The sequence below is a fragment of the Gigantopelta aegis genome, chromosome 4 (genome assembly GCF_016097555.1).
Source record: "Gigantopelta aegis isolate Gae_Host chromosome 4, Gae_host_genome, whole genome shotgun sequence".
In the NCBI taxonomy this organism is placed as follows: Eukaryota; Metazoa; Mollusca; class Gastropoda; order Neomphalida; family Peltospiridae; genus Gigantopelta; species Gigantopelta aegis.
This window is the reverse complement of record NC_054702.1, coordinates 37672885-37686872: the sequence shown is the minus strand read 5'-3', so window position 1 is coordinate 37686872 and position 13988 is coordinate 37672885. Positions and strand designations below refer to the sequence as shown.

At 36.0% G+C, this 13988-nt stretch overlaps 1 protein-coding gene across 1 annotated transcript in view; it reads right to left on the bottom strand.

Moving 5' to 3' along the window:
* The window catches only part of LOC121369823 (protein NPAT-like), a 48771-nt gene that overhangs the window by 26896 nt on the left and 7887 nt on the right, over positions 1–13988 (bottom strand). The window contains exons 4-9 of the mRNA XM_041494897.1: positions 13106–13199; positions 11647–11782; positions 8121–8309; positions 6782–6881; positions 3437–3685; positions 5–2679 (exon numbers count right to left, since the gene is read on the bottom strand). Coding sequence (XP_041350831.1) covers positions 5–2679; positions 3437–3685; positions 6782–6881; positions 8121–8309; positions 11647–11782; positions 13106–13199 — 3443 coding nt within the window. The remainder of the gene's footprint in view (positions 1–4; positions 2680–3436; positions 3686–6781; positions 6882–8120; positions 8310–11646; positions 11783–13105; positions 13200–13988) is intronic.

The window sequence follows — 13988 nt, the reverse complement described above, 5'->3', positions numbered from 1 at the left end:
TCGCATCAGAACTCACATTTGAAATTGATTTTTTCTCTCTTCCCTGCAATTTTGTGAACCGCTTCAAATTTCTGCCAGAACAACTTGTTGATGGTTTCAACGATGCTGAATGACTGGCTGTACTGGTTTGTTTAGTCGACGATGACGACTTCTTTTTCTGACGGCTCTTCACCTTTGATACAGTAGTAGCAGGTGGTTTTGGTTTAATGGCGTGCGGTTTGTGAGGTGGGCGTTTAAGGTGAGGCAGAGGCAACTTGACGGGAACACTGTCTACAGAAAGTTGCTTCTTCTCTGGCACAGTCTTCAGTGGCGACGCTTTCCCTTTTGCTGGCAATCTAATACCACCTGGTGTTCCATCATCCAGAAGACTCATTACTGTAGATTTCTTTCCACTGGGTGATGCAAGAGTCAACTCCATGATTCGTTGGCCAGGAGCTATCTTCGAGGATGCCGTTTTCACCATTTTAACACCCTTAACTTTTGGCTTGGGTGTGTCTGCAGCAGTAACAGCCTCCCCTCCACAGTCCAGATTCCTGATACAGACAGTACCTGACCTGTTAGAGGATCGCTTTTGTTTTGGAGACATGTAAGTCATGATTGCACCGGTCACTGGATTAGCCAGTGAGCTCGGCGAGATGGTTGTAATCGGCATAGAGTCGAAGCTCAGGCTTCTCACGTGATGGTCCTTGCTCACTAAACCTGGTTTTCTGCATATTGGCACTGCAATGAATGTTTCTTGGTGCGGAGAAAGAGGGGCCACATTCGGCTGCTTTGTGTTCACAAAGTAGCCATCATTCACTTCTGTTGAGGTCTGACCATGAAGAGATGTCTTCTTGCCACTTTTAGATAAAATATTTGGCCACTTGAATGGTGAACGTGCTGGAGATGTTATCTTGAGATATGTCGATCCAGTCTGCACGTCTATCACAGAGGACAAAAGAACACTCTGGGTCCCTCTTGGGGACTGTGTGGAAACAAGATTTGAATTAACATACTGCACGTTGGACAAAGGGGTTAGGTTAGGTTTTGGGGGCGTTTCTGTCGTAGTCATCACCACCATGGGCTCAGTAGTCAAATTATAATTCTCTGTTAACGTCCAATTCTGCCCTCCTGGTGACAGTGTTATCAGCTGACTGATATCAAAAGTATTATCCCCTGTTTTCTGTGGCGTCGACACAGATATCACATTCATATTAGAAACATTTTCTGCATCAGCAGCAGCAGTAGTAACATTGTTCTGTACAGACACGTTTATGTTTTGAGGCAATGGGGATGAAATCGTCGCAGGAACAATAACAGGCATATCTCTTTTTCCTTTCTTGTTTGATCTTTTCGAACATTTCCTCTTTGGGTTGGGATTTGATTTTGTTTTCCTTGCTGTAGGACGTGCCTTTTTAGCTGGTTTTTGTATCTGTGTTTCACTGTTTTCACCATCACAACTCTCACTCCCCAAGCTACCGGAGAGAATGCTGCCAGGGAGACAAGTGACGGTCTGTAACGAATCTGACACCGACGGAACACCGTTTGTCGAAGGTGAAAAAACCACCGGAAGGACGCTCTGGTTGAGAAATGACCCCGCAGTTGTTGGAGGAGAACTTAGCAGCGTTGTGTTAGGACCATACGAAACGACGGAGCTTGTGCTGACCGGCTGGTAACACACGCCATCATCAACACCGCACGTCTCGTACAACAATGTCTCGCTTGGTACATTCGTCTGTGGTGTGGATCCAGACACGATGATGCCGCCGTTTGTCGGAGTAGTACTGGTTATGGGTGAATACTGCGAAGTGCCATCTACAGCACTGTGTTCCATACTGAAGGATGGATACAATGTCGTAATATTGGGAACATTCCCAGACTCGGTCTGTACTGTTTCAGACACCACAATGTTATTGTTCATTTGGGATGCACTGGCTAATGACACAAATTGTGAATTTCCACTTGCACCGCTATAGCTTGAAGCAGGCATAGCAATCTCGTTCTGCCCACTGCCTGCTCCGGTTAATTGATCTGAAGAGTAATAATAATTCTGCACTGATGGACTGACATTACCAACACCTGATACAGCAGACGTCTGGACACAAGGACTAGCAGACTCCTGGACAGATGACGGACCAGCAGACACCTGGACACAAGAAACTGGAGACCTCTGAACAGAAGGCCCAGACGTCATGGGAGCTTGCAAAGCCAAACTAGCAGACGTCTTGACAGAAGGACTAGCTTGAACAAAAGGACCGGAAGACCTTTGACCTGAAGGATCAGACGTTATGGAAACATCAGTATATTCGTTGGATTGCTGCTGCCCATCACAGCCTGCCTGGCAAGTTGCAGAAGCACCACCTATCTGCCCAGCCAAATTATCAGCCGAGTTAACGGACCGTTCTGGAGAAATCTGACTTAACAGCGCACGATCAGAAAACTGTGACTGCTCAAAATGCTGAGTCATTACAGTGTTGGTATGAGAGTACATGACCACATCTTGACAAGTTACTGCCACATTGTTCATGGAGGGAGAATCTCCCGCACTTGCAGGTCCGTTTACTGAACTGTGAATCACTGTGGAGGTCTGTGTCCCCAGCACTGATCCTATGACTTGTTGTTCAGGGGCTTGGGCAAAGGCAGGAGATGCAACTGGTCTCAAGGCAGACCACGGACTTGGACTTGAATCCACTGAATTCCCTGTAAGCCAAAATTAATGTTAGTAATATATAATGTATTGATGTACTGAAAGCTGAAACATACATTTAAAGGCATGCTAAAATAGTTTTGGTTGTTAATTTCTTGCCATTAAATTACACATTACTAAGATACACTGGGGGAGGGGGAGTAGATCCAGTGTGTTTTTGGTTGTCTCGGTATTTGTTAGTGTTTTACCTAGCTTGTTTTACCATGGTGCAGCACCATGCCACAACAGTCTAGCACCATCTTGCTAACAAGCCTTTTTTACTAAATAATTCTAAAATTGCCTTTATAAAACACCCAAAAAGGTGTTATTAATTAATAAAATATGCCTTTTATTTCTTTTGCCATTCATTTATTAAAGCATGCACATAATTTACATTAAGGTTTATTTCAATTAATTTTTGTGTATTTTTAATGAAAAACAAGTGCCTTGAAAATGGTGAAAATGCCCCAAAAGTGTTTGGTTTGCCAAATTTCTAGGAAAATCACCATTTGTAGTAGTTCAAAATTAATTTTATGTAAAACAGAACCATATATGTGATTCCAACAAGATACGAAAAAAAGAACATCATTATCAATATGGGCAAGTAATCTAAACTGACCAATGTTTTTTCCAAGTCCTTTCAAAATTAACTGCCGTCAATGTGCCTTCACGGATGGGTATATGATCACGGGTATTGCTGGCATATGGAAACGATCAACACAGACATATAATCACGTAATACTTCCATAGAAAATGTAGTTTAAGTGTTACCTGTTACAGGTGGTCCACAAGGTGTTGGTTTTATTCGGCGTGGTTTCTTTTTTGACATTGTGTCTTGCAACTCAGATGACACCGTCGATGTTTTGCTGTCAGCAGAGAGACAGCAGGGGCTGGGGGCTGACGTCTGCAGTGTGGATACAGCAGGTTCAATGTACTCGGCAGATGTCGAAGTCGTGGCATTACCACAATATGTGTCGGTGTTGGGAACGTCACCAGGTATATGTGCAATGCCGTTGTCGACTATGAAAACATGGAAAGAAACACATGGAAGTCATACCCATTTAAAAAACAAGCATTCTGAAAGTACTGTTAACGCACTACACAACAAATTTTTGTATCTCCTAAGTTCAAGGGCCATAACTCTATGAAATAATAAGTAAATTGCCACGACAGTAACAAACTTGATCTGTAACAGTACATGATAAAGTTATAAAAAAAATTTCATCTCAATGTCTTGAAGCATTGTGGGAAAAAAATGTCCGGAAACTATATGTGGGACCGACAAACAGACAGGACGGAGACGAAAACTATAGCTCCTTCCATTTGGGCCAGTAGGTTACTAATAAAAGCTGAAAAGATCTTAAAAGATCTGTACTATACCGCAGAGCTTCTAGAATTTTTATAAAATCCACTAGCCATGGGTTCAGTGATTTAAAAAATTCACTAACCACGACTAAAAATTCAGTAGCCAGGGCTCGCGCTGTCGGTTGCCAAATTTAACTTTGGCTAATTTTAAAAAAAATGGCTAATAAAATTTGCAAGTGGCTAAAAACAAACGGTTACATAATCTATAAGACACCTCAAACATAATAATACTACCAAATATTCAATTAGCGTAATAGCGATCTCGCGACCCGTAACAAGAAAAGGTGTCATGCAGAATACAGCGTAGGCCTTATAATGTTTGCTTATTTTAATAATCAAGGTTATTAAAATTAACGGCATGCATTCAATATGTATGAATGACAGCAATGTCTGGAAGATCTGTAACTTGTTATTTTTACTTTGTAAAATCTTTGAACCAAAGTAATAAAAAGAGACCGACAATGCGTGTCAATTTGAATACACATGCCAGTTCAGGGCCGAAAGACATGTAGGCCATCTCAAGGGTTGAGTTCAGCCAGACCGAGCAAAAACAAAATGTTCGCTAGACTGGTTTGTGCACTTCACGTTAAACCAAATGGACACAACGAACACCAATCAAATAGTTCGCAAACGTTAGGAAGAACGTTCGTTGCTGAACTTAGACAGCTCTCGGTGCGAATATACGTCACACTTCAGTGTCAGCTGACACCCGCTTGTCAAGAGACATCATTGCGGACATTAAACAATACGATTACGTAAAAGTAAATCTTGATGTAAATTTGTAGAAAAACTATAGTTATTCGCATCAATGAATACCTAACTGCAGTTTTTGTTTATTCCTTTGTCTTTGTTATTTCGTGCCCATGGTCGAGAGCATGCATGCAGATCCGAGATCGCCGGAAATGAACATGCAGTATTTAAATTACACAAATTGCAGTTAAATGTACACTGAATAAAATTAGTTTACAATAATCATATTTGTTCAATAATTTTAGATATAAATTTGTAAGACTGTGAGGTGACATTTAATAAGTTAGCTGGATTTTAAAGACTGTAAATTTTAATTATTATTTTTTTATACTGTGAAGTCGGCATTTAACACGACGCTGAAATCGACAGCAACAACATGGCACAAATTATGAAATTGTTTGGGGTGGGGAATTGATAGGTCACTTACCAAAAAAAGCAATTCAAACTAACATAAAGATTGCTATTTAACGAAATAATGAGCTCTATAAAAAAAATAAAAAAAATCTCAAATTTTTATTTGGGAAAAAAGGAAGAAAGAAGAAAAAAAAAACCCATCCATAAACATCCACCCACCCCCATGTTTCTGTATGTTTGTTAATTTAATGTTATAGGCCTTAGAAGTGGGGGTGTGTGTATGGGGTACTGGCTTCAAACTCTGAAGATATTGCATAACCCCATCCCAACCCCACCCCCGCTGAAAAATCAAAGTAATATATTAGCTGCCCCTGCCTCCATTGAGGTTTTGTTATTCCTATTTATTCCAGTTTGTACACAATTAGCTGAAAAACATACATTTTCATATTCATATATAAATACTCTATATAGTACTGCGTAAAACAAATTTGGCTAAAGCATTTTCAATATGGCTAATAAAAATTCCATTTGGCTAATATTTTGACTACAGGTATTTTTGATCCAGGGTGAGCCCTGAGTAGCCCTACTTTACTTTAAGTTAATACAATTTTACTAAATAATAGTAATAATCAGATATGTCACCTAAAGAGGGAGGTAGAGCTTAAATACACAAACATTATGGGGTTGCGGTAGGGTCAGGATATTCATATTTACAAAATAGAGTTAACTGCAACATTTGACCAAAAACAATTCACTGGCCGTCAGGGCATGGTAATAGTAGTTATTTAGTAGCCCAACACTGAATATCACTAGTCATGGGAGAGGGGGTACAATACTCTAGAATCCCTGCTACACCTCAATAAAAGTAATGTTTTGTAGCATTTTAGGTCAAATTCAGTCAATTTTGAGAACATTATTTTACACAAAACAAAGCTGAAATGAGATTTTTAAAAATCAGAAACATCACATCCCTGTTAACAAGTATACTGGTATATTTAATTAATAAAACGGTAAACATGCGACGGTTATTATATACAATGGGCGCAGTCATTTTGTTCCATCCCACTGAATCTGCCATTTGGAAAGCACATTGTTACGTAATGCTTAATGCATAACATCAGTCTTAGATCTGAAAAACTGTTGATGTTTGCGGAATGATAAAACAGACATACGTCGCAATGTTCTGTAATGATATCCATCCCACTGATTAAATACAGTCCCATCTAAAATCACAGAACTGACCAATTACAAACAAAAGGAAATTATCACTTAGGTTATCGTGGATGGTAATTTTTGCTCGAATGTACTACCAGGCCTACAGTAAGCAATGCATTTTTTTTTTTAATTTTGCAGAGCGAAAAATACTGTAACCCCATCAAAGTGAAGGTCCTTTCCTTAAATCACTGCGTTTGTTTACACTGTGCATCCAACAATAGTTCCCTTCCAAGCTAGAGTACTGGATACGACGAAAACGAAACGGCTTCCCCCAGTTAGCCGGAATAAGCATGTTTTGTTTTTTTTTATTAATTCTAAAATTATGTATTTTTTCTTAAAGTGTCAGTTTGTGTTGGTGGTCTGGGTATGCATCTTTTCTACACATAAAGCACATATTTGACCCAAGTGTCCCTTTAAACACTATAGACTAACCTGCATCAAAGGTTTTAAACAAAGTGTCAAAGACTGGGTCAGACGTTGTTAACTGAATGATTCCATCTATGATGTTTTCTTCTGACATCGTTAATGGTTTCTGAAAAACAATACAAATGAAAATATTTACACTGTTATGACTACCATGAAATACCCATAAATAAGGTGTTCTACTATTGTAATGTGTTAATATTTGATAGTTAATATTTAGTAGTGGTGTGTTCAAAATGATTTGGCTACAAGACATTCTACTATAAATAGATCTGATTCTCTCACTGATTCGTGAAATCCAAACAGCAAAATCTTTTAAAGGGGCATTCCCGAGTTTGCGGTAATGTTTAAGATGTTATCGTCCAACAGAAATTTTTTAACGACTGTAATTACATATCAAATATATTTTTTTGCATAAAATATTAGTCACTGTATATTAAACGTGTTTCTGATCGTTCTAATATTTGTACTAGGTTAAATTTCATTTTATTTCCTAAAATTATTTGAAAACAAAATCCAGTTTGGGCTTTTTAGAAATATTAAGATGACCAGAAACACACTGAATATACAGACACTGATATTCTAAACAAGAAAATATATTTAATATGTACGTTTACTAGTAGAAATATTTGATTAGTCGGAAACATCTTACAATGCAGCAAACTCAGGAATGTCCCTTTAAACAGACAAATGTTGCAATAAATGTTTCACATGTACAATTTAACAATATTTGATCCATTTAGTGCTTGATTTAATAATATATATGCAATTTCATCAGTATTTGCTGCATTTAATATATCACACAATTTCATCAGTGTGTGTTACATTTATTATTTGAATCATGCAGTTTCTTCTTTTTTTTGCATTTTGACATTTAGTATATCATTTACACAATATTAATGTTATTTGTTACATTTATAATTCAATTTAAGGTATTGTCTTGGTACCTGTTACATTTAGTATTTGATTTAATTTAATAATATCTGAACCATTTAGGATTCAATTAACACAATATGATTTGTATGTTACTGTACACATTTAGTATTATTGAAATAGTCTTCAACTTACACAATTTTAACAGTATTTGTTGCATTTAGTCTTTAATTTACACAATTTTAAGAACATTTGTTACATTCTGCCTTCAGTTTAAAAATTTTTAACAACTTATTTGTTTGTTATTCTTAAATTTACACTATTCTAATAGTATCTGTTACACTTGGAACCAAATTGACAAAAACCCGTTTTCCGTAAACACAGGTATGTATATACATGTGTGTACGGCAAAAACAGGCTTTGTAAATTTTGCCCAATGTCTTCAATTTATACAATTTCAAAAAAAATCTGTTACATTGAGAATTTTATCCATAGTGTCTTCACTGACGCTCGACAGTATGGCTAACTCGGATGCTTTTCTCCTGGCCGATGTTTGTGTATTAGTCGTACTGTGAGACGACTTCATCTCAAGGAACCGTTCGTTGATAGTCTCAGCAAGTTTCTCGTGAAGTTTGGTGTCATTCAGTATCTTTTCAAAAAGTTCCTGAAAAAAGTCATCGAGAATAATGTGTAAGTGAGCTGGGAACAACTATTGTTGAAAATTTGTGTCTCAAAGAGTATAATTAACTATACCGATGATCAAACGAACGAATAACAATCTGTCTTTTTTTCGAAATAGTAAAAATGACATGAAGTTGATGCAAATGTTGTATTTCGGAAGTACAGTGGACCGCCCAAAACCGGCATTTGTCTAAACTGGATTTCTGTGTAAACTGGCACAGCTTCACGGTCCCGTCCAGCGACCATTAATTTATTATGACTTAACTTTTGCCTAATCCGGCATCTGTCTATTTCGGATATCGGATGCCAAATCAAGAACAAAGAAACCGGTTTTGGTGTGATTGATTAACTTTGTCCACACAGGTATCCAGACGGCATCGGTTTGATGACTGCCCAAACAAAACTGTTAATTAACGGCCACGCGACCGATCCATTCTGATAGCTAAATGAACAACATGGTCACTGCTCTTGTCATTACTTACACGTTTAGATCAACCAAATTAGTGTCAGTGTGTGTACATACGCAAGTGGTATAAGTTTTACAATTGTGTTGAGTTGAGACTGTCAAAAAACATACTGTGCGTAAATATGAATGCTAAAGCGTTTCACTTTTATTCATGCTTTTATCATGGCTGAACGACCGAAAAAAACCGAAAGCACATCAAATTATCCTTAAAAACAAAAGTCGAGTTAATTGAAGAATATAAATCAAATCCTGTGTTAAGGCACAAGGATTTAGCAGAGAAATACAAGATTGGCAGACAGACGGTCTCTGACATACTAAAATTTAGTGAGCACTACCAGCAACTATTCGAGAACAACATATCCGGCAACAGGAAACGTGTAACAAATGCAAAGTTTCAAAACCTGAACACATTATTGCACCAGTGGTTTTAGCAGGCACAGGCACTACCCATATCCAGACCGATCATAATTTTAATACCTTGTGGATTAAATATTTTTTATCCATTTTTTATCCGTCAGTACGGTCCAACTTTGAAATTTCAAGTCTGGTCCTTTTTGGTGGTCCAGTCACATCTCGACTCGTACTTAATTAGTTTTTACGCAAAAATTATTGGTAACAGTTAATAATTTTATTGTATCAATTACTAGTATGTCCAATGTTCGACAATTCATGCATGTGTTTCTTGGAGTAGTCTGTTAATTAATAACAGCATAGTAATTAACAATGATCGTTTAGGTTGACAAGAACCATAACTCTGAATGAAATCTGTCTAAATCGGCAAGCTGTCTAAACCAGCATATTTCAAGTCCCGACTGATGCCGGTTTTGGCAGAGTCCACTGTATAAACATTTGGCAAGATATACTGGTATAAAGAAGAATTACCATCAAATTTTAACATCACAGTTTACAAACAGTGCTAAGGATAATGTACGATTTCACAACAACAAAAAATATTTTCATATATTTTATATTGATCGTCATAATGTATCTTTATCTTCCCATTAACCATATCAAGTGCATATAGAATCTAGAAAATATCCTCCATTATAAACAGACCTAGACTAGTGATTGCAGCTAAAGCATGTTGAAGAATGGCATGAAATAAAAAAAATATTGTGATAATATATTCTGTCCGATTTAGACAGGAACATGTTTAGAGGGTCACGTTTTAGAATTTAGAAAATTGAAGACCATGAAATTTGGTCTGTTTTGACAGGATTCTGGTTTGTTATGGTTACACTGTATAAATATACATGATATACTTATATATACTAAAAAAGCCTTTATTTTCCTTGCATTTTTTTTTTTTCCCACAAGGACAAAATCAATTTGCCTGTGTTTTGACATAAACAAAATTCCACAAAGTGCTCACAATATCTTTGCTCCATAGTTAATAAGTATTTATTGCTTCAAGTTATACAACTCGTCAGCCTGTATGCATAAATAAATTCATCAGATGTATATACAATATGTACAACGTAATGGTGGGGAGAAGGATGGGACTTTTTTTAATACATAAAATGAATGACAATAAAATGCACCATAGTCTTAAGCTAAAATTAAATAGTAAACTCTGATTTATTTTACTAGTTTCTACCAGATACTATGTAGTTTTATTTATTTCTTAACAAAACAATTTACTGTTTAAGTATTCAAGAAATGGTTATAAATTTTATGGGGTATTTTACAATTATAATAACAAGTATTATAATAAATTAAGTTTGTTGTTGTCTACGGTTTATTTACTTGATTATTATAAAAACAGAAGAAAACAAATAGACCCTAAAAATACCACCACCCTTTTTCTGTTATATACAGCAGTTTATTTACTTCTGACTAAAATGTGTATCCTTCATGAATTTTATGTTGTAATTACATAAAGGTTTGTAAAAAAATATTCTGTATTTACTGAATGAATGAATGAATGAATGAATGTTTAACGACACCCCAGCACGAAAAATACATCGGCTATTGGGTGTCAAACTATGGTAATGCAAATAAATAAAGTGATGATCAACATCAATATAAAAATTCAAGGTTTAAACAAAAACAGTGTAAAGAACTGTGCAAAAAACCAAATACAAATATCACAGAATTTTACGGACACTGAATTTTACTCTAAACTTCAATTTGTGCTGTATTGGCCATTCTCAAAGAGAATGTTACACCCCTGCACCACAGTGAGGTTACAGCACGCGCAGGGGCTGTATTTACTGTAAATTTACATAAACCAATACACGTACATTTTATTTTTACTTTTAAAAATGTCTACTTGCGAGAGTTCCTTTTTATATACTTAAAGGGTCATACCCTAATTTTTAAACACTAAGGCATATTTTTTATTATTAGAGCCAGGGCTAGCTCTGCCACTCACCAAATTCGCCAATTGCATAATTTTAAGAACAATTGGCAAAAAAAAAACTGTGTGATAATTGAAATTTTATTGGGAAATATAGGTTTTGCATTTCTTAGAAAATTTGGCACATTTTCTAATCACCCAGAGTTAGCCCTGAGAGCGGTTTTTGATAATTTTACTTCGATTTTATTGTTTAGATTATCCATTTCCGTACTTTCGAAGTGTTTTCGGTCATCTGGGTGTTTTTAATATCACAAAATGCATTTCTCATATTTTAATAAACGCACGTGTGTCCGAGATGTAACAGTTATCGAGACAAGTTTTAGTCTAGTTTTAGAGGGTATGTCACCATTTGAAAGTCTCAGATTCATGTTTTACTCAATTGTAACTTTATCCAAAGGTTTGTTGATTAACTAAACTTAGTGTTAATTTTCATGGGCTGAAACTAGGGTCAGTCCCTTTAAATATAAACTAGTTTAGCATTCAGAATATACCAACCGGAACAGCAAGCGATGTGTTAGGATTTCCAGTTGGGTGGATATCCTCCACGTGGGTTTCACATCTGCTGTTATTTGCAGGGACATGTGTTGAAATGGGAGTATTGATAGCATCTTTCCGTTTCTTTGGTGGATGCCTGAAAAATAACAAATACCAAATATAGGGTTAAAGTTCGTTTTTGTTTAACGATACCACCAAACATATGGAGCCGGATTTATGAAGCACATTATTGCTTGAACACCAAACATATGGAGCCGGATCTCAGTAAATCGTTTGGAAAGGGTTCCAAGTGTTTGAGCAGTTATACAGCTCTCAGGAGAATTACGGTAACCCTAACCCTAAATGCTGGAACGATCGGAACTCTTGCTAGTGCGTTAACACACTAAAATGGAAATTGTGTTGAAAAGTTTTATAATTATTAATAATATACATGTACATACATCAGACATATTGTTTAGTTTTTCGTTTTCTTTCTTTTCAGCCCAATTTTGTTAATTTTGAATTATAAATTGGCAATGATTTATTTTTATTATAAGCCAACGAAAGTTTTATAAAATTCATGGATATTACATCATAATTTACATTTGCCATAATACACGACAAACCACCGGTTTGATCGTGTATGAAAAACAATATTATAAGCAAGACTTTTTTTACAATCTTCAACAAAGATTTCACAATCGTTTCGATATTTTTTTGCCGATTTTAATGTCACTTTCTTATCAAGATATGCCACATCTGGACTTATTCAAAACTGCTGTCCATCTCTCGAACAAGGGGGTGTGGTTTGCAAACTGCAAGATAACATTTACAATTTCGTTTTGTAAATAAAACAACACATGTACATTGTCCTGAGCGGCATTCGCAGTCATCTGTGGTAAATTCAACTCGCACACCTAATTCGGAACATTTCAGTTCCGCATTGAGAGTTTCCAACTGTTCTAACTTTTCGTAATCTGTTTAATCGTCATTACTCGTAAAATGTCAGCTTTTCCGAAACCACAACTTCACACAATTGAAACTAAAACTTTCGATGATGTATTTAATTATTTTCACGGCGAAATGAAAGTACTTTTTCAGGACAACACAAATAAAGGTAGTTTTCAAATAACATTCAAGACCAACTTCAATCTGACTTATTGAGGGGCATGGACAGCAAGAGGGATGAAGAACATGGCAATACATTGTCGTTGGTTGGGGTAAAATTGGGGCGGCTTTACGGCAAATGTAGGGGGCATGACAGCAATTGCTGTAGTGCCATCGTCTAATTCAAACCCTGCATAATACATCATAGGACCATTACAAAACATCCTGGTTTAATTCCAGGTTATATAAAAAGGAAATTTTTTAAATTGTGAATTTGAAAACTAAAAAAGTAATTTTTTCTATAAACTCTATATTGTATTTGGCAAACAAATATAATGAACATTAAACAGACTGAAGAAAATCTGGACCAAACCTTTTCCTTCTGGGTGATTTTAGAGTTGGTGACCATGGCAACGCTAACTGTTCATGCTGTAGAGACCTGCTTTTCTCTGGCGTTGCTGGAACAACTGAAATAAAATAATACACATTTCAAACACTTGTTTAAATAAAAACAAACATTAATAAACTAATAAAAACATGTATATATTTTTTTTAAATTAAAACTAAGAATTTTTAGGGTATATTAATTTAATATATATATACCAATTTCATCAACTATATATGTCATAAATATGTATTAAGGATGAGGTACCTCTACAAAGGACCTATACAGATATCAAAATATGCCATAAACAGTTGCTCAGGTTACCCAAGTTACTGTTACCAGTACACAGCAGCAGGTTACCAGATATCAACAGTCAATAATGTGAGTGCGATATAGTTTAAAATGCTCCTATACCACTAAGGTTTCGAGCATTAAGTCAATAATGGTACTTTGTTCATATCCAAATACTACAATATTAAACCACCTAAACATTAATCAGCTGTGTTTTTCAAATAGAAGATACACATGTATACAAGTGTCAATACACTGAGAACAGTTATAACTTATACTGTATACTGATGGAAAGAAATAAGGGAACACATCAAATTGTAGACCAAATTTAATTCACTACTAGCGTAGTAATGTCTGTATTTCATACCAAGGTGTAATGTGGGACTGAATGCCTGTAGTGTTGAATGTGCTGCCTATATGTATCCAGTCAACTTGGGACAATATGAATTGATTTTTGATGCAGTCATTATTTCTTGTTGCTATCTGTGTGATCCTTTATTTCTTTCCATCAGTATATGTAATGTGAATTGACAATGTAATAAATGAATTTTACCGTAACACATTTCTAGACACTATGCTT